The sequence below is a fragment of the Anas platyrhynchos genome, chromosome 21 (genome assembly GCF_047663525.1).
Source record: "Anas platyrhynchos isolate ZD024472 breed Pekin duck chromosome 21, IASCAAS_PekinDuck_T2T, whole genome shotgun sequence".
Classification (NCBI taxonomy): domain Eukaryota; kingdom Metazoa; phylum Chordata; class Aves; order Anseriformes; family Anatidae; genus Anas; species Anas platyrhynchos.
Window position 1 is genome coordinate 3,500,806 of NC_092607.1, and position 26,319 is coordinate 3,527,124.

The 26,319-nt window shown below is 41.9% G+C and overlaps 1 protein-coding gene across 3 annotated transcripts in view; it reads left to right on the forward strand.

The window, feature by feature from the left end:
- PREX1 (phosphatidylinositol-3,4,5-trisphosphate dependent Rac exchange factor 1) overlaps window positions 1–26,319 on the forward strand; it is a 176,956-nt gene that overhangs the window by 64,321 nt on the left and 86,316 nt on the right. For 2 of the 3 annotated variants that reach the window (XM_027473200.3, XM_027473201.3), the window contains exons 2-5: window positions 7,320–7,391; window positions 12,069–12,191; window positions 19,057–19,161; window positions 22,745–22,846. In XM_027473200.3, coding sequence (XP_027329001.1) covers window positions 7,320–7,391; window positions 12,069–12,191; window positions 19,057–19,161; window positions 22,745–22,846 — 402 coding nt within the window. Of the gene's footprint in view, window positions 1–4,611; window positions 4,789–7,319; window positions 7,392–10,996; window positions 11,284–12,068; window positions 12,192–19,056; window positions 19,162–22,744; window positions 22,847–26,319 lie in introns of those variants that run through there. The other variant, XM_038166032.2, reaches the window with a different exon arrangement.

Genomic DNA, 26,319 nt, shown 5'->3' on the forward strand with positions numbered 1-26,319 from the left:
TTAAGTTGTCAGTGTTAGTGGAGGTTTTGTAATATATATAGACGTATTTATTGCTCATGTATCTATACCATTAAAAATAAAATCTGTTGAAAACATGCTTCAGACAAAACATCTCTCCCCATGTTACATCTGGATTTTGCAACTTCAGCTGTGTTTGTTTTGTGATGGTCTTTGCAGTTTCTTCTGGGATAGACTCTGCTTCTTCTGCAAGTAGTCATGCAGTCTTTTGTAGAAAGAGATGATTCGTGCTGTAACATCTCTGTGTTTGTGTGTGAACTAATTGTTATTGTAAATGGCAACACTTGAATGAAGTCTCCTTAAAGGAAGGAAGTGCGGATGTGGGGCATGGAGCTGGGGCAGGGGAGCTCACATCCTCCCCAAAGAAGGTGTCCTCAGGAATACTGGAGTAAGAGTTACGAAGACAGAGATCTTCAAATTTCCTTTCAAAAGGCAGTGAGATGAGTTTCACAGAACGTAGGTGATGAGTACAAGTAGTCCACCTCATTTCTTGTCTAACATAGCCCAAGATTATGCAAGGGCAGTAACCTTTGGAAAAGAAGTACCATTTGAAAAACTGTACTCTAGAGTCTGTTTGATCTTCTGCTTAGCAGTAGGCAATGCTGCAGGCTCATGGCTCAGGCTGCCTGAACTGTTTGCAGAGAATATGCTCAGTATTCCATAATGAGCATAACTTTCTTTTTTCTTGAAATCTTTTTGGTTACTTAATAGTTTAGTTCCTCGCCAGGGGATAGATCAAAAAATAAATATGTACCAATGAGCTTTGAGGTTTTAAAGCCAATTTGATACACAGGAAGCCTGAAATTAGGGCAATAAAGGGTATTTCTGATGCTATTTCCTCTTGCTAAACACCTCTGCCTTGTAGGCCAGTCCCTGTTCAGCTGTTTGCTGATGAATTAATTTGGCTGTAGATCTGAGCTCCTTTTTGCAGAGTGCTTTCTCACAGCTGTAGCTCCTCATTGTTTCAAAAGGATCTAAAGAAAAATGTTCTCCGTAAGTGAAATATCCTTTGCAAGAATTTCATTATCATGCACTCATCTGATGCTTAAGTTCTTTCTTCCTTTACCAGATACTGATAACTTAAAATGTGTTCGTAGAGAAATCTCAATAGGGCAGCCAGTAATTAAGCAATGAGTGAATCCCAGGCTGCCAGTTTACAGTGTAAGAGCTACAGTAATTCGTTCTCTAAAAGTAGGAGAATCGCTTCAGTCTCTCTCTGCTTTGCATGTGTCATACTGACGATGCCAAAGGAGTTCCTCCTGACTGAAGATATTCTAACTGAAGCTTCACTACTGAAAAACCTGAATCAGACCCTGAGTTCTCCATATGTGTTCTGGCTTTTGTCCAGGAATGTAAGAGGTCTTTGAAAACTAATTGTCTGAATTTATACAAAATTACTTCATCGGTCATTAAAATCCAACTGTCTCTAGGATGGAAGTCAGAGTTTGGTTAGTAGTGTTCAGGACTGCGGGATGCTCCAGGAACAGCAGAGCCCCAGCTGAAAGGACTTGGTTCCTATTTGGTTAATAACCCGGAGCTGTGCTAGCATGCAGTGAAAGATCTGCATTCAGGTAGTTGCAACATGCTTAAGAGGAAGTGCTGAAAGACCTAGTTTTCTATAGAAATGCAGGTTTACTTGTTCTGAATAATAACAATGCTAAAGATGCAATGGGATTTATTTTGTATAAGTAGCCCCGTGCAGTCATTGTTACGTTATTTTGAGATTATCTATTGCATTGTCTCTCAGTCTTGAGTGCAGGTGAGAACTCCAGTTCATGTGTAGGATGCAGGATAGTTGTGTTTCCTGTCGTTTGTGTAGAGCCTTAGGTTAGAAGCTGCACATCTGATAGAAAGAAAAAGAACATGGCCAGGATGGCAAGGTTCAAAGCTAACAGTTGAGTACCATGAGCAAGGATGCACCTGCTCTTAAAACACAAGCTGCAGCAAACACTCATTTTAACACTCATTTTAAATCACTGGACTATTTTAGTAGAGCCATGTTTCCACAGGACTGCCAAGCTGCTTTGCTAAAGACAAAGGAGTTTTTTGGGACATGATCAGTACTGCAGTGGAGTCAAAAGCATATCTGACAGCTACATTCAGTCCCAATATTTACTCAAGTGATTAAAAAAAGAAAGTGAAATTATACTTGCAAGTTCTTGTTCAAATGTCTGACAGATTTTACTGTGTGTTGTCAGAGACAGATCAATGTATATATATCCCCTATGTTGGGGCTGCATGGTTAGCAATAGTTGGATGGTGAAATTACTTGTTCACCTCACCTCTTTGGTTTTTCACTGGGGGCACATTTTCTTGGAATCAAAATGTCTGCACTTGCAAGGAGCTTTCAACAACTGTTTGCACAAGTGTAAAGATGTAAAGGAATGTATTTGTTTTAACACGGAAGATACTAGGTACATATGGATCCCTGTGTTGTTTTCAGTGCTGATCACTAATGGGTCTAACAAAGTTGTCTGTCACTAAAGGAAAAGATGAAATTGCAGTCCCCTGTTCAGAACACAGGTTTCACAGGATTGTGCTTTCGGCTCTGGCTGAAATCCTTTTGGATATGCTCACCATTGCCTCATCACTGTTTCTGTTCTCCTTTCATTTCCCTCTGGGTTATGCGCAGTGTGCCGGCCTTGCTGTTCAATGAGAAATCTCCCGGCCTGTCCGAATGTTTGAGGAAGTGCCCCCTTGAAAAGAGGCCCCAGCAAACTCTCACTGCCTCGTCCCGGGATTTGCCATGCGTTACTTACACTAGATGGAAGGTGCTAAACACTCACTTACTGTAATGAAGCTAAGACTGCAAGTCAGAGTTTAACAAGGGCCACTTGAAAAGCATTTGAGACAAATCCTAGCTGATTGAGGCTACCATGCCAGAACAACTCCCAGTTAGCAGACTCTTTCCTAGAATTGTGCTTTATGTTTTTTTGGTTCAGAGGTGGAGCAAAGACATCCCAAGGAACAAAGTTTCATTGCAGCTGTGGATTTTAAGGATAAAGAACTGGAGAATGAAACTTCTTTAAGAAGAAAGGGCCATTAGAAATGCTTATTTGGTGAAATGAAGTTGTGTACCTAAATTGATTTGTAGTGTCCTACTCTTTGTTGGAAGAAGGAGGCTATTTTTCAGTCATTATGAACTCACCCGGTACACCATAGTGCAGAAAGGAAGCTTTTCACTCTGCTTCTTCTAATTTGTTATAGGTTTCCTTGAGTTCCGCAAGGCATTGTGCTGTAAGACAAACTCTGAGCTGTGTTTATGCATGACATGAGGGGCCATCAGACATGGCCTGCTGAGTTTGGAAGCAGCAGATCTCTAGGGCAACAAGTCACAGTGCACAAATAAATGTTATGTTGATGCAGCAGCAGAATTTTAAACAAAAACAAATCATCTGTGGGCTGTTTTCCTAATGATTAGCACACACACATAGAAGATGAGACCTTTGCAGAGCTTTGTCAGGAGAATGAAAATCTACCGGCCTGCTTTCCCATTTTTTCTGTGCGTGTTTTTGTTCAGGAGCTGTGGGCTGCGCCAGTCCCTTCTGATGTGGAAGCAGTAGCCTCCTGTGCAGCTTGGGTAGCTCAGAGACCTGGGTCTGCCCAGCGTGAGCACAGCAAAACACTACAAATGGCAAGACAGCAAAATCAACAACTGCGGGGATTAAAAAAAAAAAAAAAGAAAAAGTCATTTTTTTTTCTCCCATCCTATTTTTTTTGGTGTAATTTTTAACCTTGTATTAGTCACGACCAGTATACAGGCAGGTAGAAGCGAGCAGCCGACTTCTGTTACCCGGTCATCTCTCTAGCTCTTTAACAGCATATTACCCACCCGATATGTCATTGTTTTAGTGAAGTTTGTATCATAAGCTGCTATGCTTCCCCTAAAGTCATGCTAATTTGTAAATGTAGGAAAATGATAGCATGTTGTGGTACAGGGTTTTGGTTTTGGTTGTGGAGAAAAGATGCTCATGGTCATCCTGTGGCATCCTAGGAAGGAGCAGGCAGCATTTGACTCTGCAACATTATAAATGGCCAGAAAAGCTCCTATCCCTTTGAGTATTTACTCTTTAAACAGTATGTTTTGGAACATAAATGAAATATAGGCATGGCAAGTTGCTAAAGTTCCTTCCTTCTTCTCCCGTTTGTCAAGTCCTGCCATAAATACCTGTCTGATTTTCCAGATAAATCACTTGTTCTCATAAAAGTTCATACCACTCCCTGTAGCTGTGTTCCCCAAAGAGAGCTGTGCACCGCTTGTGTAGCGGGCCTTAGGGGCTGTCACCAGGTGAAGGGAGGGATGGTTTTGATGCAGAAGAGTCTGGAGCCCAGTATAAAACCAGTAGCACCAAAATAGCTTGACGTTTGGAAAACACTGACCTAAATGTCTGAACAAATCTCTGGGAAAAGGGCTGCTTTTTCCAAGCTCGAAGCAGTTTGGAAGGGAAGTGGTGTTGTCATGTGAACAGGGCACACAACATTAGCTCCACGAACTGCTGTTTAGTAGGCTGCATTTGTCATGCTTTTAATTTGAGTGACCATGCTGCAAAAGATTCTGTTTGCAGATGAAAAGGTATTGAGAGCTGGGGAACAAACAGTGCTGCGTCCAGTAAGCTTAGATTTTTGTGGCTGCGTTTTGGAAAGTGTACTACTAAATTTCTAGGATGAAAATCTCGTGTAGCTCTCTTGTTTTTAATGTTACTGGAGAGATTGCTGCTTGTGCACGTCAAGACAAATCAGAGGCTTGTAGAAGATCTGATAAACTAACTAGTAAGTCGGCTGCTTCTTTTCCTGTTAAGTATTTCATACTTTCTATTTTCTCTTCTGAGCTTTTCTCATTTTTTTCTTTCTCTCTCTTTCTCCATTTCTCATGTTCCTGTTAAATGATCTTTTCAGACAAGCGTCACAGCAAAGCTGTTTTTTAGATTAACACAGACTCTGCTTTTTTATTGACTGGCCTGTAACAGCTAATGTGATTTGCACTTCTGTTTACCATCTGTCTATTATTAGACCCAAGTTACTGAGACTAATATGCAGGTAAATATTAGTCACCAGTGGAGCTGCTAAGTGCCTAGATTAATTAATTGTTCCAATTGGATTTGTTGTCTCCAAACAGATGTGATTAAAGCAAGGAAGAGTCCCTGATTGGCTTATCTTTCATGAATAAGTGACTTCAGTATGACGTGCTACCTCACATCAATCAGATACCTGACTCTTAATGCTCAGATACCACACCCAGCAGTGAAGTGGGAGGGCAACAGCTATTCCTGTCAACCCTCCTGCTATTAATCATCCTGCTGAACACTTCATTTCAGACACTTCCTGAGTTTTCCAAGATGCTGGGCAGTGCATTCACATAGCAGCAGTTCCTGGCCAGGTTAGTGGCGAGGTGGCTGGGCTGGCTTTTATCAAATGGCCTTACGGCCACTGGTGCAAGTCCTGTTCCTTTACTGCAGGAATCTGGTTTTCAGACATCTCAGTCCACCCAACCTGCTCCAAATTCTCCATATCTAGCTGGAATCCAGCCAGGATCCCCTTCCTGTTTAGTAATACAAGGGGGAGGAATGTGCTTGTAGGCCTGGAAATTTGGTCACAAAAAAGCAGATTGAGAACCCCAGGGCCCCAAACAAATGTAGGGGCTGTTTGCCTCATTAATTCTTTTTATTTTATTTTGTTTTGTTTTGTTTTATTTTGTTTTGTTTTGTTTTGTTTTGTTTTGTTTTGTTTTGTTTTGTTTTGTTTTGTTTTGTTTTGTTTTGTTTTGTTTTGTTTTGTTTTGTTTTGTTTTGTTTTGTTTTGTTTTTTTTATTTTATTTGTGCCTGACCTGTAAAGTCTGAACGAGTGATGTGTTATAGAGCCACGGCTTCCCAGAGACAAGGATGTGTCATTTTGGGGGCTGAAAGTGAGACGTAGGGACATGCTTGCTGTCTTCCAAGCAAACTAACAGAGGCAGAGGCATTCTGTAAGCTCTGAGTGTGTTTCAGTGGCATTGCTTCTTATCATGTTGTAAGCTGCTGACAATCCTAACAGGCAAAAGGGGAGAAGGAAAAAAGAAAAAGCTGAGTGTGCATCAGCTGGCACAAACATTGCTGAGGAGTGGACAACTTTTAAAAGTGTTTTATTATCAAGCTGTAGCAAAGCTGCTTTGTACCATAAATACAAAGAATTGACCCATTTCCCTCTGTCTCAGGTGGGTAGGACAAGTTCCTTCCTTCTTTGTTCACAGTACTCCCCAGGGCTCACCCTTTGTGTGGGAGGCAAGTTAGAAGCCACAGACAGGGAGAAAAGCCCTCTCCTCTCGTGCATGGGTGTTGTAGTTTATCAGAGCTGGTTCTGCCTGCGCTGCTTTCCTTTCAGTCTCACCTGCAGGTAGTTGCATCTCTGTGCTGATCCTGCTCTCGTTCAGAAGAGCCTTTTAGCCAACGGTTGCTGAAAAAGCAGAGATTTGAAGAAGAAATACTCCAAAGCATGCTTTGCTAAGTCCTTCCTGCTGGATCAAATGTGCTGTGGGTTTATTTGGTGCAAATGCAAGTAGCTCCTCACTTCTAGCGGCCAGAATTAAGCTGTAAAGGCTGGTATTGGAATCGCTGTCCATTTATATCTGGCCTGGGGCTTGTTTTTGATTGCCACTTGAAATCAAGCTTTTGCAGAGCTGAGGAAAGGGGTAACCTGGCCTAAGTGAAAAGTTCTAGCATTATTTTGCCTGTTTATAACCAAACGAAACAGCAAACAGGATAATGTGTCCCAGGAATTGTCTGGAGATTTTCATTTCCCTTCTCCAAGTATCAAGTCTGTTGAAAGTGTCCATAACCCTAGTCCATAGCTCTGACATACTTCAGCTCCAGCACCGTGAATGTACTTCATGGTGAATGTACACCATGAATGTTAGTTTTTTCTTTTTTCTTCCCCCCAGTCCTTTTCACTGACATGCAGCTTGATGTACATCAGGCACTATGCCTCCTAGAGTCAAAACAGCTTTAGAGAGAGGGGAAACCCTCAAAGAAAAAATAAATAGTCTTGCTGTGGTCTGTTGGCAGTAACAGATAGCTAAGTCTAAAAATCTCATCAGAGGTAAGACATTTATCACCAGGCAAAACCCAGCAATGTTGTAGGAAATGTCTTTTGTGTTACCCTGAATGCAAGTCTGAGTCTAAGAATTGTGGTGGTGATTTGGTAGGTGGTTACATTCATTCAGTCTTAAAGGTAATCAGCCACACTGTTGATGGGAAACGAGGGTAATATAAAGGAATGAAAACAAACTATATCAAGACGTTTGAACATCATTTTTTCTTCTCTGCAGGCATTTCTTCACCGGATCCGCCAGAATGCTGTGGACAAAGCCGAGAAGTACATAACAGAGGAGAATGTTAAGGTATTTTTTCCATATTCCTCATTGATAGGGATTTCATACATAGTGAAAGCCTAAATTCTGGGATATGGATATCAAACATCCTCATATCTTATTGATGCTTATTATTAAACTGGTTCCCAAAGGAAAAGAGGCTCACGCTGACAGTTTCTCAGTCTGTTTGCCCATTTGTTTAGCTGTCAACTTCCAACATTGTTTTATCCCACCAGCTAATTTCAGTAGAATTTGATAACAGTGTGGTGTTGTCAGAAACACTAACTTCTGGCAAGATTTGTGATATGGTGTATAGAGGACAGAGAGACCTTTTTAGCCCTCTTAAGGGAAAAGGCACGGAATGAAGTGGCTGTGTCTATCTATTTTGCTTGACAGTAATCAGTGAGCCAGTTTACATCTGTTGTCTCTTCCAAATCTATAAATTAAATGTGTTATAAGGAGGCAGGAATATTCCTTTGGATTGCAGTAGGAAAGAATTTGGGCTCCTGTGGGAGGACTGAGGAATGGGAGACCCTAGCATGAGGACATTGATGAATGAATTCTGCACTGGAAAGGCATACAGGACGCAGAGCTGTGAGGTACTAGCTTCTCTACTGTGTACTGTCACAGGAGGCCTTATCGTTTATATTCATAAAAATAAGCAACACTTTCTTTTAGCAATTTGGCTTAAACAACCTCTTTGTTACACACATGCTTGTGAAACCAAAACCTTCTTTGTACATATACACAAATGAAACTTCAGCATCAGTGGGAAAGTGTGCAGCGTCTGCCTTCAGAGTCTTGCTTACTGGACTTGCATTTGATCCTGTAGCTTCTACATCAGAGTAGAAGCAGAGTCTTCGCTTTATATGTTAATGGGAACAGTGCAGCAACAATAGGTACGTCATTGTGGCCAGCACTATTACAGCTGATGTGTTTCCATTTTACATAGCAGTATCACCTGAAAGTATAGAGATCCTAGCAGGGATCCAGCCTCCATTATGCAATTCTTTCTGTGGGCTAGCAATATGCTATTACTGATTAACTGACATCAGCATGGGGTGGTAGCAAGAAGGTTTGGCAGATTTGGAGAGCTAAGCCTCTTGCTGTCTTCAAATTTGGAAGTCCCTGTTCCCTGGAAGCTCATCATGTGCAGTCTGAAGTAAGTCTGGGGACGGCTGAGAGAAAAGTAGACAAGTGATTAGTGATAACAGATCCTGTGAGTAGAGAAGTGTGCAAGAAACCTCTGCAGGAGAAGTAAACGTACACAACCATTTGCCAGTTTGACAAACAACTGCAGAGGTTGGTGAAAGTTGCTGTTAATTCTCTCGTTCTTCAGATACCATTATGATTGCCATATACTAAGCTGCAGTGCCCACATAGCCCATGCAAAAAAGCCCTTATTTTCTCTGCTGATTAAATGTATTTGTATTCTAAGGTCCATCACATTCCTCTGGGGAAGTACTACTTCATTTTTGTGTCATTCTTCAACTGCCTGCGGGTGCCTTTGTGAGGCTACTGTGAGGCCTCATTAATTCTTATTATTACAATACCCAGCTTTCAATAACAGAGCTGCTCTTTGGTAATAAAGGACCTATGCCTGCTGCTGGTGAAACAGAATCACAAAGGCACAGTTTTTCTGACCAGAGTCAATGTTATCTCTCCCCCTTCCTCCTCCCGTCCTAAACAATGCAATTGTCTTTCCTGCAGTTGAAGGTTGGCTGTTCTTTCCTTCTGCCAATCCTTGTTGGTAGAGGCAGGACAAGCGAGGCTGTGTTGGGACTTCTGATAACTCTGCCTGCTAATCCTATACGTTTTGGGTCATCAGGGAGCTGTGAGGTGGGTGGCAGCAGAAAAGGTGGTAGCAGAGTGCATAAATGGTTTGGTAGCTTACGCAAAGAAAACCCTGTGTTTTCCTCTCTTTCTTCATGCAGCAGAAATGTCTAGAGGAAAATCCAGGGTATTCTGGCAGTCACCTATCTCAAAGCAAAAGGAAAAAGTACATTTTCGAGTAACTTGGGTTATGGCTCCCAATAGTATTTTTGCAGGTTTCTCCTACGGCTGGCACTGAGCAGTGAAGATTTCAATGATCTTTGGCCACTGTATCCTCTTCCAGAGAGGCCACATTGAATCCTCCCCCTCTACTCTGCCCTGGTCAGGCCTCACCTGGAGTACTGTGTCCAGTTCTGGGCTCCCCGGTACAAGAAAGACAGGGATCTCCTGGAAAGAGTCCAGCAGAGGGCCACAAAGATGATACCGGGCCTGGAGCATCTTCCTTATGAAGAAAGGCTGAGAGAGCTGGGTCTGTTCAGCCTGGAGAAGAGAAGACTGAGAGGGGATCTCCTCAATGTATATAAATATCTGAGGGGTGGGAGACAGAAGGATGTAGCCAACCTCTTCTCAGTGGTTTGTGGGGATAGGACAAGGGGCAATGGCTGCAAGTTAGAACACAGGAAGTTCCGCACTGACATGCAAAAGAACTTCTTCACGGTGAGGGTGGCAGAGCACTGGAACAGGCTGCCCAGGGAGGTTGTGGAGTCTCCTGCTCTGGAGATATTCAAGGCCTTTCTGGTTGCCTCCCTGGGCAGCCTGCTCTGAGGAACCTGCTTTGGCGGGGGGTTGGACCTGATGATCTTTCAAGGTCCCTTCAAACCCCTACAGTTCTGTGATTCTGTGAATCGTTGCAAGGCCTAGTACTCCAGTGACTAACAGCTGCAGCAACATCATCAATGTTGTTTCCGTTTATTTCCTGCCCTATGTGGGAATAACTATTGATATTTAGCATCGTGCTGCATTTGCAGTAGGACAATGATACCATTTTACTGATTTTTATCAAGGGTAATTATGTATCAGATAGACTGCTCCTGAAGGAGAAAGTCATCCTTGACAGATGTTTTCCTCTTCCTTGTTAATCCTCTTTTGGCACAGCTTCTGGCACAGCCATGTGTAGACAGGCTAATGTGTCATCACATTGCTTTCAGCCATGCGATAGAACCATCATATGCTCTGCTTGAATTTGCACTGGAAGTTTTCTGGAAGCAATGAAATAGTCCTAGTTCCCTGTCCTTTCTTTTCTGATGGGTTCAGAGCCCCTCAGTGCAAGCAGTGTGCTGGAATCTTCAGTTTATTCAGGGCCAGAAAGGAGCAACAAGGCACAAGTATACATAAATGGTAGTGCAGGCTACCGTACCTTGATATTCCTGAAGGCAGAGGTGAGCAAAGAAAAGGAAAGTGCATCACGATGTGCTCTGCGCATGCAGCCAGCTTGCAAATTTGAAAAAAATGCCCTCCCTATCCTTGAATAACACAAGATACAGAGTTGTATCTGGGTACATGCACAGAAGGCTCCTTGAATTCCTTGTCATGTCTATCCCCACAAAACCAGAGGAGACTGGTTTTAAACCAAGAATCTGTTTTCATTTCTGTCCTTAATGATTATATGTAATTTAGAGGTTTTTTTTTTTTAATAATTACTGCTATATCACCATCCACCAGGCTGAATTAGTGTCACATCTGCTGAATAAATTCCACTGCATAATAAAGCTCATAAAGCTGAAAAGGTTAATGTTGCTGTAAGATGCTTCAGGAATTGTTAGAAGATCTTAGGCTCACTCAGTTTCTCCACTAACTGCCAGGAAGCTGAAGGCTGGTTCTGCCAGGCTGCTGTCTTTGGGGTTCGTAAGAGTGACACCCACTCACTGTGCAAGACCTGAGAGGCAGCTCCCAATATGAAAGCTGGTTTGACTGCACGGCAAATCTTCTCTTTGCAATTGGCACGGTTGAAGCAGAGTGATGGAAAATGCTGTCAGCAATGTGTATGTTACAGCAGGCTCCAGGTTTTGGTCTGCCCAGTCAGGCTTTCCTTCAGTGGCTGTCAGTACTGATAGCTGTGTCACCGTGCATCAGGACTTCTCCTATGCAGGTAATCTCCCATCTTCTATAAATGTATTCACATTTTTTCATATTTCCTATAAAGATGATAGCCTAATAAAATTCTGTATGTTTATAGCAGCTTTTGTCCTGGCAGTTTATTTCCCTTAGCACATGCCTATTCAAATTCCTAGGGATCATTTAGCTGTGAGATTGCACAATCTCTTCAGTGCACATCTAAACTAAGGGCCTCTCTCCAACTACAAATTTTACAGTCACTGAGAGTGGTGAAAGGAAACTCTAAAGCTCTGCTCTTGTGGTTTGGAAATATTTTACACTATTCTGTGCTCCTGTCAGTGAAATGCCAGCTCACATGTTGCAGAGATTTGGTCTCACATGTACAGGTACTTCTTTGTGACTTCTAGTTTCATGTCCCTTTCTTCTAGGAAGTGCTTTATAATGTGTGGGAAAGAAAGGCAAACAACTTCCTGCTTCTATCTCCTGCAAAGTCACTTTGGTCCTTGTGGTTCCATTTACCTGTTTGGTCTCATAGGAGACTTTCTGTAGACTTGAAAGGGATTGTTCACATTTATCATGCTCAGGTGCCTGGAAAGATAACCTTCATTTACAGCAGGTACATCAGTAGCAATAAAGATTTCCATAGGATGCCAGGAATGGGGCAAATACGATGTAATTCCTTCGTTACCAGTTACTATCTGTGCTTTAGATCTTTTCACGAGTAGGTCTAGAACCACAGTATTTTGGTGCTACTACTCTTAATATACCCGAGAGTGTTTTATTAACAGCTGGCATTGGATTTCTCTTTATGTATTTCAGGTCTTATTTTCTAACATCGAAGACATTCTTGGTGTTCACAAGGAGTTCCTGGCTGCTCTGGAATTTAGTTTACAACCAGAACCTCAGTCTCAGCATGAACTGGGAAATGTTTTCTTAAAATTTGTAAGTACAATGACTTAACGCTATCTGAAAATGCAGTTTCCTGTCATAAGCTCCCATGCCCCTTAACTAGCCCTAATCTCTATGGCTTGTAGCAATACTGTGACAATGTGTGTCTTGTATGAAAGTTGAAGTTAGGGTGGGAAAAAACTTGTGAATGAGGTTAGAACAATGGAAGCCACATCAAACTCAGCTAAACAACGAGGTATTTTTAGAAACTCTTTCTTTTCCCATTGAATATTTTTTTTTCCTTTTTTCTCCCCCTCACACAGCTGATCACACTTATTGCTGAGAATTTATCTACTTTGGTTCCAAATATTTCAGGAAAGCAGCACGATGTCAAGTAAATGAATACTTTTTGTACCTAAATAACATTGGAAAACTATGAAGACAAAAATTGAAAACAAAAGACTGTACCTCATCTACAGTAGTTAGTGTCTGTGCATACATGTATGTAAATTAAAGGTAACATGAGATTATCTTGCACTTGCTGAAATATAGTACGAGTTACCATATACTACCTTTTACTATGGAATGAGTTACTTATTAACAACATTATTAATACAATTATTAAAATAATAATAATAATAATTAATTATTAATAATAATATTATTAATAAGTATAATAAATATAAATTACTTATTAATAAATTACTGATTTCTGTAGCTCAAAAATACAGAAAATTTGGCTTTTAGACTCAACAATAGCTTAAGAATGCCACAGCCACAAAATGCAAAGTAGTTATGGTACACTCTGACAGTTCCAGGTTGTTCAAAACATTTTGTCAGGTTACTTTTGTGTCATCTGACTTTATGCCTGATTGTTTTATTATTTGTTCTCTTAATACATTCATAATGCAGTTATGTGCACCAGTCAGATTGGTACTGCTAGGTGACCTGGAAAGCACAGACCTATAAATAGGGACCATGGAACTATGGAATTGGAAATGAGAGAATCATGGAAGTCAGAGAACCACTGCTCCTCTCATTATAATTTGCTTCTTATTATTGCAAACTAATAAGAACATAGAGTATGCACTAATTGAGTATGCAAGATCAATTATTGCATACACCTAGTCACAAGCTGGACTCATTTAAATGCTGATTTACTGATTTACAAGTATAATAATTCAAAGCTATGGATTTTTTTGCATGCAGCTGCCCTCCTGAGATGTCTGAAAATTAGAAAGTATATACATAATAGCCATTTCTTCAAATTCTTATTAACTGCATTAAGCCACAGGCCAACTTCCCATCAAAATATGTTCTATTACACTTTCATAATTATAATTAATGCTTTCATAATTCATTGAGCTTGAGTGGACAGTGGTGATGCAGGAATTCTTGATTTATAGAGCTTTACCAATTATAAGTTTTATTTATGTTGTAACAATTAAAATAATAGCAGAATGTTGTTATATTGAAACAGTGCCCCAAAACTGTATCATCTGTAAGGAGTGACTGTCAGCTGCTGAAGAACATACTGAGGTACTCGGTTAAGGACTTGAGTACTCACTAGAATCATTGGCCGCCAAGAAGACATGCTCAGGACATCTTGTACAGGACATTATTACTCATTAGCAAGGGTGTCTTGAGGGATGCTGTCAAATTGTTTACTGTGTTTCAGGGTGGCACTGACTAGCAAGAAATGTTAATATCATGTAGTTTGACTGAATTCAAGCCTGGTACATGTAGTCATTGGCAATGTCTTCTTGTATGTGAACATAGCATTTTGTAACTTTATTCCCGCAGGATTTAATAATTATGTAATTGGATGTTTATTATTTCTCAAACATGCAACAAAGCAGGAATTATGAAACTATAATGTATAGACATGAGTGCTGGTAAGAATTTGTCCTCCAAATAGCCTAGTGGCTATTTGACTGAGATCAGTTTACATTGTAGTCTGCGGAGTGCATTGCAAATAATGTGTACATCAACTATGTCACAGTCCCCTAGGGAAGAAGACCTGTAGCTTATGCAGGTGGAAGTCAAACATCTTTTAATTCAGAATATATGGAAGAAGCTGGTCTCATCCATAATGAACCTAAGGAAGTGTAGGAATAACATTAGAAGCTTTGCGGCACCTCAGGACTGAGCAGGGAATAGTCAACAGCAAGTTACCAAGAGAGGAGGAAATGATCTGTCCTTGTCTACAGACGGTGCCTAAGTTTTATAATCACCTCGCTGCAGGTATGTGGGATTGAGGGATGTAGGATTTGTCCCCTCTCACAGTGCAGGCTTCCATAGTGAGTTGCCAGCAGGAGATGCCAGCAGCAATTGTGGTTCAGAGTGAGTGTTGATTTCCTCTCTGATCAGGTTTCCAGAGCTCCATTTCCCGTATTGGGGTTGTTCTGGTGAAGCAGAAGCATTCGCAGAAAACAAACAAACAAAAAAACGAACAAACAAAATCCTCAAAACTGTGCCTCAGAAACAGTCATTCCTGAAGGCATTTCCGTGATGCTGAAACCAGTTTTGTTGAAATTGTGTACAGTATTTTGCCACTACAAGAAGCCCTTGCAGTACACTTAAGGTTTCCTGAAGAAAAAGCCAGCCGTTCTCTTCTAGGGATGCACTCCTGCAACGTGGCTGAAGAATGTGTTGTTTTGTTTTGTTTTTGAGAGAGACAGAGCATGTCATTAGCCTGTGTACCCAAGGAAAATATGGGTGATACTTCTTTACTTTCTTTTTTTTTTTTCATTTTGCCTAAGGTTCTTGTGTTGTAATGTGCTTTCAAAAAAAGAGGTGCTAAAAAAATGCCCTTGGTGCTATTTTTTCCCATTATCATCAAATCACAGTGTATCCTCGGGGAGTCTGCAGCAAGGAAATGACATAAAGCCTGTGAATCTTGAACATATCAGTGTATCTTCTATCATGATCACCTGGCGAGGTCATTCTTAGTTTAGATTATAAACCCCGTCCTTGTCAGCAGCCAGATGTTAGCATAGGTACTTTTCTCCAGAAGCTCCATGTTAAAAGTGCTCATAAATTTAGAGAAGAGTTTGAGAATGTTTGAAGCACAGTTTTTTTATCAGACAGAGAGTTTCTCAGAGGGTATTTCTTCTCTAGTTTCCTTGTATTACACACCTCTGACAGACGTTTCCAGATTCCCCATGGGGAGATCCACCAGAATAGTGTTTAGGTCCTGTTGATGAGATCTATGTATCCTAAATTTCTTCTAATGTCCATAGACTTGACTATTTTAATGGTTTACCTTGGCCTAGAATAGCCTAGCTCAACAGCAGTCCAGCCATGCTGAAAAACAGGACACCACTTTTAGTCATAATAAGCCTCTAGGATCATGATTGATCCATTTATATTAATGCTAGGACATCCTCCCTGATCTCTAGCTTGGAAGCATTCTGATCTTGGGTAATACCTGAAACAAGCCAATATTGCAATGGCTCCAGAAGAGCTATAATGTTTCACTGCAACTAATGCATATTGACTTGGAAGTATTTTAACAAATGATCAAATATGCTTGCTCTGTTATTCAGCTTTGAAAAGCTGTTTTGTTCTGGAAAACAGACTTTGTTTGCTCTGGTGTATTCTGTTTGATCAGAAGATGATGAAAAGTCCGTTGTCTGATGCTAGGTACTAGAATTTCATAAAGAGTTGTTGTTCTTTACTTTCTGTTATTGTCATACCAAACTCACTTAGATGTTAATTCAAAATAAAATCTGCTGACTGAAAAGAAATATGACATGTAGAACAGATCTTTATCATCAAGGAGAATGTATACACTGAACTTTGAATAATCACACCTTGTCAATATTGGCTTTCTTGTACTGGTGATGAAAATATAAGACTGCAGAGCAGAAGGGCAAAGGATTGACTGGTGCTTGATTTATGTTGCTGTCATACTGGTAGAGCTTCAGTAACCTCGTAGCTATAAAATAAGCTTGTTCAAGTGAAATGTTTTCATCTCATTTTTAGGAGCAATGCTGCATGAGTGATCAGTTTTACTGTTTAAGTCATCAGGGATTTTGTTCTGTTCAGAATGAAATCTCTTTTGTTTAGGGTTTTCATGTTGACAAAACTGATTTCAGCTTGCTTTGAAAGAAGAAAATGTCATGCCTCATTAAAAATACATCCAAATAACATGATTACAGTTTACCAAATGTCTTCCATAAATTTTCTAGCCAAGCCTGTTTTCAAATTTGCACTAATTTGTGGCTGTTCTACCAGACCCAAAATAACATATATGAAAAATAAACTATTGGTTTAAATATTTAACCAAACTAAGAAGGGTATAGACTTATTTTTGTCACCAAAGCCAGAAGGTCTAGCCATGTATTCAGCAGATTTGCTGAATAAGAAGGTGCCATTTTTGTGTGGTCACTTCTCTGACCATAATTGCACTTTAATATAGAGTAACTGTAGGTTCCGAATTCCTGGGCTAACATCTGTAATTATGTAACTGATAATTTCCTCACCAGGGGATGGGAGAGTCCAGGACTGAATGTCACCCAGAGAGGAAATTAAACACTTCAGACACTGAGTAATTTAAAACATAGTTGTCATATTTGTGGGTCTCATGCATGAGGGACAGATGGGAAAGACTTGATGAATGCACTCTGGTGTGTGTATAATTATTGTACTGTCTTGAGTTCAGCAAAGGGATTTTGTCATGATCTAAATATAACCTCTCAAAACTCCAGACATTCGGAGCTGCAGTCAGAAATCTGAGCAATGACATTTTGCGTGCATTGATGCACTGGATGCTGCTGTGTTAATGGTTGCTATTTTTAGTTTCATGCATGCTGCTTGTGTGCATCCAGGGAGCTGAGGGGAGGGGAGGAAATGTAGGGGAAACTCATAAATCTGTCCTCTCTCTCCACCACTCGCCATTTTAAGGATAAAAACAATTCTGGGTCTGTCAGTTACCTCTTTTCTATTGTGCTATGGATTCAATCCTGCCTTTTCCTGCATCTGGTGGTCAGAAGTCTTTGTTTCTTTCTAGCTTCCCAGTATTAGAGCAATATGAACAGCTGTAGATGAAGGATGTCTTGAACAACTGTGTTCCAGCTCTTTGCACTGCACTTTGTGGCCGTTGTTTTATTTGCTTTGTACCATTGTTGCCGTGTTTGGAAATGCATCTTTTTATTGTCAGTTCTTCCTCTGGAGGCATGAGGAGGGGAAAAAAAAAGTCACCACATTGTTAGTTAAAACAAATAAATCTAAATGTGCTTTTCAGTCCCTGAGCATGTATGTCTGACCATTGAGCATCTGACCAGAATGTCAAATGCTTCTCCTAAACTAATATAAACACAATTTCTTTTCCTTGTGACAATAGTGAAGGGAATGCCCGATGAGTGCAGCTGTGTTCCAGGGCTCTGTGTTACTTAATTCCTTCAGTTGACAGTAGTTTTTGGTTAGATCACTGTAAGCTCTCTTAGAGGTAGCCAGACTGCAGGTATCTCATCACGAGCTAGCACAGGGTGCTCCACGTCTCCTGAAGAGTGCTAGGAGGCCTATCAACGCTCAGAAAATTCACTTCCAAGTTCTGGAGAGATTAGTTAATTCAGGAAGAATACTTTCATGCCAGGATCCTAAACTGGAAGTTGATGTGAACACCACAACAAACTCTGCAGGGCATTGTAAACATGCCATGATGCCCCGAGATGCTGGCTCTGCGAGGTCTTGTGCATTATCCCTAACCCAGCTAAATTGCTTTTAATGTGCAAAGTAACTTTTCTGTGTACCTCTGCATGGTACTTCACTGTGGCTTAGCTGAACCAGGAGAGAAGCTACTGTTATGAAAATCACCCGATAAATATTGTGTGCTTTTGGCTTCTGAACCATTTAACCTGACTGAAGCCTAATGCAGCCTCTTGACCTCCTTTTATTACAGTGAATGCAATGCTGATCTCTAGCATAGCTGCTAAAAGTTCAGCCCTTCCCAACAGCCTTGAAAGGATTGATTCACCTCCTTGCCTGGTCCACTAAGGCATGGAAATAGTTGTTACTGCTTCTTTTGTGAATCACTTCATAGTGTTTGCAGATGTTTGCTGTGGACTCTGGTAATGTTCACTGTAAGAAGAAGGACTGTCTTTGGCTCTGAAGATCAGTGAAGCAGAACTGAGCGCTGCCAGTTTTCCCTTGGTTCTTGACAAGGGATTTCAGTCTACTACAGGTGGTGGTGGGTATGACATGGTCCACTCTAAGTAACTCAATCTAGTTGTAAAGCTACCTTTCTTCTTTCATTTCCATGGTCTGTTGGATATTTTGTATATGTTCAATGAAATGCTTCAATTCGGAAGAGCTGTTGTGGGCAGCTATTGCATCACTTCGTGTTTCAGAACACAAAGTGAATTTGTCAATTCACTGGTGTTTTCCCCCTCCGCCCTGCAAGGCAGGGGATTTCCAGCTGGTTGCTCTACGTGCCATAGTTCCCCTCTGACATGTTCCAGTCCTTGGTTCTTCCCAGCCTTCTCTGTTTCCTCTTCCTGCAGCAGTAATCAGCACAGCTCCAAAATGTCAGTCCTGTTAACGTCCCCCTTGCTCCTGCCTTTACTTTGCTCCTGTCTACTCTACTGGAATATCTTAACACATACATGAGTGTCCCTGAGATAGCAAAATCCATCCTTTCAGCAAAGGATATATTATTTCAGTGATACATTAAAAGGAAAAGTGTTGGAGAGATCTGTGCTCAAAAGCTGACGCTAATTTACAAGAGTAAGTTTGGAATTAGTGGAACACCTCTATACATTATTCACATTTGGGGAGTATCATTCACTTCATGTAAAATGCAACTCTAACGCCACTTGTGTGCACCCTCCTTTGTAAAGAATTTGGTATCAGACTGAGACAATATTGTCACTTCAGTTTTATCCAAGTCAATAACTTAATATGCTTTTCCTTGCAGAAAGACAAATTCTTTGTGTACGAGGAGTACTGTAGCAACCATGAGAAAGCACTCAGACTGCTAATGGAATTGAACAAGATCCCAACAGTGAGAGCATTCCTCTTGGTAAGCACCTTCTCTAGCACTCTTGACTTACTGATCTGACTTTGTACTGTACTCATAATACCCCCTTAGTATCCCAGGAATGCGAAGCATTTTGCAGACATTATTCATTCCAGCTATGAAGCACTCAAAAAGGTTGGGTATTGAAATCATTGGTAAGTAAGTTCAAGTACAGAACTAAGCACAGCTTTGGTATGAGTAATTCCATTAGAAACAGGGAATATTTTTTTTAAAAGAATCAACAGAAAAGTTGAGTAAAGATTGTGAAAGGACTAATGCAATAAGTCGTCAGTGGGGCTGTGACTAGCTCCCAGAGGATCTGGTTCCCTTCTCAATTCTCTGACCAATTTGCCATCTGCAGACCTACTAGAAACATGTGGCCCGCTTCTGACACTATTTTCCCTGGGAGCTCAGTTGTGGGCATGAAACGTAGGCTGGATGAATTCTTTTGGTGGTGTCATTGCTGCTTGTTTCAAAAATGACCCAATTCCTCATCCAACCCATGATGTGTTAGTATCTATGTTGGGAAGGGAGTGTGGCCTACAGCCTTCTTTGGATGCTGGGCTGGGAGGAGAAACAACCTCCAGACAGCACCTTCTGACTGTGAGTGTCCTGGTTGCAGTTAGAACAGAGTTAATTTTCTTCCTAGTAGCTGGTATTATTATTTTATATATTTGTATAATATTATTATTTTCCTTCCTGTCTTATTAAACTGTCTTTATCTCAACTCATGGGCTTCACTTTCCATTTCTCTCCCCTGCCCCAGAGAGGGAGGGGGGAGGGTGAGCGTGAGCGAACGGTTGTGTGGTGTTTAGCTGCTGGCTGGGTTAAACCATGACACTGAGGTTTCTTATTTCTTTTTTTTTTTTTTTTTTTTTTTTTTTATTCCTTCCTTATTTCTCCTCCCAACATCCACCCCAATTCTCCTTGATTTTAGATGTCTCGTTTTCCTACCCATGGATGGAAGGCATTTGGAATGGGGATGGTGTGTAGATGAGGAACCAATTCAGCATGCTAGTTTACTGTCTTAGTGAATGCTGTGAAGATAAAGAAAGGCTGTCTTTGCAATGGACCCTGTCTGCTCTTCTTTCTGCTCTTGTTTTTTCCTTTCTGCTGAAGGCTTTCTCTTTCCTAATACAGTACAGCAGAAGAAAACTTCTGCATAGATGCCTGTCACAAGCAGAGCATTATTTTAGCCACAAAATACAGGCCTTGGAGGGAGGGACAGGAACATGATTGCTATTGGGTATTTGGAATCTCTTTATCATATCTGAGTTTAATGAACACCATTAAACCATTATATTGAGTCTTCAAATGAGCCATTCCTGTCCATGAACCCTCTGGATGCTTCTGTTGAGGAAAAATAACAAGAAAGAGGAGCAATGAAGGTGAATATAAACACCATCCTTCCCAGCATCCAGAGTGTTCTCTGCATTTCCACTGGATTGGCGAAAACCTCCCATCTCTGTTGCCGGCAGCAGCTGGCAAACTAATTATGAAGCACATTAAATATGTCACACTGTCTGCTGTGGCTTGCAGCAGCACCTGAATCCAAGAGAATTTTAAAATAACAGTAACTATGGGAGGAGAGGTTATGCAGAAGTATTTTCTTTGTTGTGGCTGTTGTAATTTCTTCCAGGCCTTCAGTCTCCTATCCACTCCCTCCTAAAGCCGATGCTATAATGCCACCATGCAGAGAAAGCTGCATTAAAATACAAAGCTTTGCTTGTGAGTATGGATTTGGCCCGATTGCCCCCTCGTAGCTGCTGAAATGCAGAATGTGGGAGTGTGTTTGAAAAATCAGTAAGTGTTAAAGGGCAGTTTTGAGCCCAGAGCTAGAGGGAGGGCTGAAAGGAGAGACGGGAAGGACTGAATCACCCGAGACTTGGAAAATTGGACAGGGAGCATTGTGAGCTGGTAGCCAACGCCACAGATCTAGAATAGCCCTGGGGAAGGGTTATTTTACAGACAACTGTCTGTAAAAATACCACTTAGGAGTGATGAGATTTATGTAGGATGTCTATGAACACTTCTTGAAGAAGAGAATTATTGAACTACAGCCAAAAACCCACTATATTAGAGTGTGTCTGAGCCATAGCACACATTTCACAGGGGAAAATGTCATCAGTGATGCCCCAAAGCAAGCACATCTTGGCTGAAATTGATTTAAACTTCAGCTTCTGTTGACAGGGCAGGTTTGCAACTGGGATGATTTTTGGAGCAAAGTTGTCCAGATTCATGGCCAAACATAGAAATGTAGGACTAGGTTCTCTCAGATAGATTTGAAATCTGAGTCAGCTGCCTACCTCTGGCAGCATGCAATACCAGCATCTTCAGGGAAATGCATAAAAAGTTTACAATAGGTCTGTGATTGTTTATCACAGAGATTACAGATTATTGTGAAGAAATAAAGACAGGTGAGGGACTGTAGGTTCTCGTATGTCATACTCAGTTCTTAAATTCTCCTTCCATGGCAGCCCTGAGAATTTCCATAATCTACTAAGAAATTAAACATCTCTTGTAGTGTGCACAAATTTGTCTGTGAAATGATTTTCCCAGAATGCCCCCCCAAAGGTGTGAGAACTTATATGAGTATTGCGAGGGTTGCTCAGTTGCTGCATCTGTTTCTTAACCTAAAAGCTGTTTGGATTTCTGTTTCTTTTGTGCATTGGTCCAATATTTCTTAAGGTTTTATATTGTCACCTTTCTTGCTATATTCAAGCAATGCTGGAAGAGTAGTCACTGTCCTGGGTACAGAAATGCCCTTCACCTTTGTCTGGAAAGCACAGGGCTATGAGAATAGTTAATGTTGAAACAGTGGATTTTTTTTTTTTTTTGAGCATTAGAATTACTGAAATCTGGTTTCCTTAAATTTAATCATCTCTTGCACCAGCGTTCTCCTTTCTATGTAGCAGCTTTGCCCGCAAGTCCTGTAACTTCTTTGCTGGGCAAGCAGCATCATGCGCTGTGACTGGTTCAGAGCTACATTTGCAGTGTTTAGCCCATGCTGTTTGTCCAGCTGGGGTTAGACATAATGTTTTGCCAGAGAATTGGTGGATGTGATGCAGATGACTCACTTATTTCAGAGCTATATTTGATTTCCTTCAGATGCAGAGACTGGCCAAGAGTTAATTACATGATTCCTAGTTAGTATGTTTTATTTTAGCCTTTGACTTCTCTGGACCAATAGTGCAAACTTTGCATAGTGCATGAAGACAAATGGCCGTGTTGATTGTGGGGGTAGGTTGGATTCCTTTAGGTAATGGTGCATCTAGGTTTTGCTGATTGTCATGGTATTATGACACTTTTTTTCTGAGTCACCAGCTGTTTAGTATTCCTTTGAGAAGAGACCTTTCTATACAGCCACTGTTATCCACAGAGATATTTATTTTGCTGATTCACAGAGAATCAGGCTTAACTTGATGGCCATATTTCAGTGGTGAATGAAGTCTCATTTCCTTTATCTTAGGATGGCAAAGTTCTTTGTGACCATAGTATGTATTATAGAAACAGAAAATCATGTCAAAGAGCATGTGAAAGTGTTGTGTTGTCTGGGTTAACATTTGTTTCCTTTTTTTGATTATAGAGTTGCATGCTTTTGGGAGGCAGAAAGACAACAGACATTCCACTGGAGGGTTATCTGCTGACGCCAATTCAGCGAATTTGCAAGTATCCACTTCTGCTCAAGGTAAACCAACAAAAGAATTTCTCTAGCTCGTTGTTTTACTGTTGGAGTGATTTTTGCAACTTTTTAGCCGTGGATTTTGCTGTCACTACTACCTGCCTGGCACGTACTTCCAAAAGCTGGATGCTCTTTGCAGAACATGGCTTTTTGTGGGTACAATCAAAAAGCTGGCTGATGCTGCCAGGCTGTTAAAGTTGTAATGGTGTGAGTAGACCAGACAGGGTGACTTACTGTCTAGCTAATGTCTTTTGACTTCAGATCTCTTCTGATGTTTGTTAAGACTTGAGTGCTGTTTTAACCACTTCCTGAAAAGCTGTGTTCAAACAGAATTGTATCAGTATTCTGAGGAACTCTACGGCTCTGGGGACTGGAAACAGGAGACATCTTTCATCACTAGGTCTCTAGTTTGAGTGTTTTCAGGTCAGTAATGATCAAAATTCTTTATCATCTGACAGCTGTTTGGAGGCTTGTTTGAAACCTGTTTGGTTGTCTCAGACAAGTTCCCAATGGACAGGTGGCATTGCAGAAATGACTACTGCAATTGGCACTAACTGGCCCCCTTGCTAGCAGTCTTAGTGTAGGAGCTGAAGAATGAGAGACCTACAGAGAACTAACTTGCTTCTCATCCTCCAGGTCAGGGCTGGGTCACACGCCTGGTGGGGAGAAGGAAAAAGAGAAAGTGGTTTCTGGGAGAGCTTGCAACACCATTGGCCTTGCAGCTACTCTTTGGCTAAAAGCCATGAATTTTCAAGGGTGTCATTCTTAGAGTGACATTATATTTACTAAGATAAAGTTAAGTAATAAAAAAATACAACAAGCAACTACCTTTTATCTCAGAAGAAAGGTCCTTTAATTGTGGAAGAAAACGATTCTGTGATGAGTTAGTGTTCTTAGTCACAGGCTGACCATGTGAATCAAGTGTATGTTGTGTAAAATTATTGCAGTGCTGTGCTTGTAAATTCATAGAATCATAGAATCATAGAATTATAGAATATCCTGAGTTGGAAGGGACCCTTAAGGATCATCAAGTCCAACTCTTGACACCGCACAGATCTACCCAAAAGTTCAGACCATGTGACTAAGTGCACAGTCCAATCTCTTCTTAAATTCAGACAGGCTCGGTGCAGTGACCACTTCCCTGGGGAGCCTGTTCCAGTGTGCAACCACTCTCTCTGTGAAGAACCCCCTCCTGATGTCAAGCCTAAATTTCCCCTGCCTCAGCTTAACCCCGTTCCCACGGGTCCTGTCACTGGTGTTAATGGAGAAAAGGTCTCCTGCCTCTCGACACCCCGTTACGAGGAAGTTGTAGACTGCGATGAGGTCTCCCCTCAGCCTCCTCTTCTCCAGGCTGAACAGGCCCAGTGCCCTCAGCCGTTCCTCGTACGTCTTCCCCTCCAGGCCTTTCACCATCTTCGTAGCCCTCCTCTGGACACTCTCCAACAGTTTCATGTCCTTTTTATACTGTGGTGCCCAGAACTGCACACAGTACTCGAGGTGAGGCCGCACCAGCGCAGAGTAGAGCGGGACAATCACCTCCCTCGACCTACTAGCGATGCCGTGCTTGATGCACCCCAGGACACGGTTGGCCCTCCTGGCTGCCAGGGCACACTGCCGGCTCATATTCAACTTGCTGTCTACCACGACCCCCAGATCCCTCTCTTCTAGGCTGCTCTCCAGCATCTCATCGCCCAGTCTGTAGGTGCAGCCAGGGTTTTCCCGTCCCAGGTGCAGGACCCGGCACTTGCTCTTATTGAACTTCATGCGGTTGGTGATCGCCCAGCTCTCCAACCTATCCAGATCCCTCTGCAAGGCCTTTCCACCCTCATTCGAGTCCACAACTCCTCCAAGTTTGGTGTCACCAGCAAACTTGCTCAAAATACCTTCTATTCCTACATCCAGATCGTTTATAAAAATATTGAAAAGTACCGGCCCTAAAATGGAGCCTTGAGGGACCCCACTGGTGACCGCCTGCCAGCCTGACGCAGCCCCATTTACCATAACCCTTTGGGCCCTGCCCGTTAGCCAATTGCTCACCCATCGTATGATGTTTTTATTTAGCTGTATGGTGGACATTTTGTCCAGTAGGATCCTATGGGAAACCGTGTCAAAAGCCTTGCTGAAGTCCAAAAAAATCACATCAGCTGGTTTCCCTTGGTCCACCATACGGGTGATCTTATCATAAAAGGAAATCAGGTTAGTTAGGCAGGACCTACCCTTCACAAACCCATGCTGGCTGGGACCAATGACTGCTTTGTCCCCCAGGTGCGCCTCAATAAGTTTGAGAACCATCTTCTCCATGATTTTACCAGGCACTGACGTGAGACTGACAGGTCTGTAATTGCTAGGGTCTTCTTTCTGACCCTTCTTGAAAATCGGCACAACATTTGCCAGCTTCCAGTCTACCGGGACCTCTCCAAATTCCCAGGATCGTTGAAAAATAATTGAGAGAGGTTCCGCGATGACGTCCACCAGCTCTTTCAGCACCCGGGGATGAATCCCATCCGGACCCATGGACTTGTAGGGATCCAGGTGGAGTAGCAAATCCCGCACAATTTCAGGGTCAGTTGGGAGTTTGTCATCCCCACCATCCCGGTCCTCCAGCTCAGGGCACCCTGGGTCCCGAAGCCCATCATCGGCATTGAAGACAGAGGCAAAGAAGGCGTTAAGCGTCTCTGCTTTGCCTAGGTCATTGTCTGTGAGGAGACCTTCCCTATCAAGGAGCGGCCCTATGTATTCTTTAGTTCTCCTTTTTCCATTCACATATCTAAAAAAACCCTTTTTATTTTCTCTCACAGACACAGCCAGCTTCAACTCTAGGTGTGCTTTAGCCACACGAATTTTCTTCCTACAAACACGAACAGCATCCCTGTATTCTTTCCATGACACCCGGCCCTCCTTCCAGTAGCGAAACACTCTCTGTTTCCGCCTAATCTCCATAAGAATGTTCCTGGTCAGCCACACCGGCCTCCTGCCCTGCCTGCCTGACTTGCGATATTTAGGAATTGCCTGATCTTGTGCTTCTAGGAGGCATCGCTTAAAGAATGACCAGCACTGGTGGACATCGAGGCCTTCAAGAGCAGTTTCCCAGGGGACCTTGCTGACTAGTTCCCTGAGCAGCCTGAAGTCCGCTTTCCCCATATCCATGGATGAGGTTTTCATAGAATCATAGAATCATAGAATATCCTGAGTTGGAAGGGACCCTTAAGGATCATCAAGTCCAACTCTTGACACCGCACAGGTCTACCCAAAAGGTTTTGGTGGCACTTTTCCTTCTGTCACCGTAAATTTTGAACTCAACCACTTCATGGTCGCTATGACCGAGGCGGCCACCAATCACCACATCTCCCACCAGACCCTCTCTGTTTTCTAGCAACAGGTCTAGGAGGGCACCTTTCCTAGTTGGCTCTGTTAGCACCTGCACCAAGAAGTTATCATCTAGGTGCTTCATGAACCTCCTGGACTTGCTCGTGTCAGCC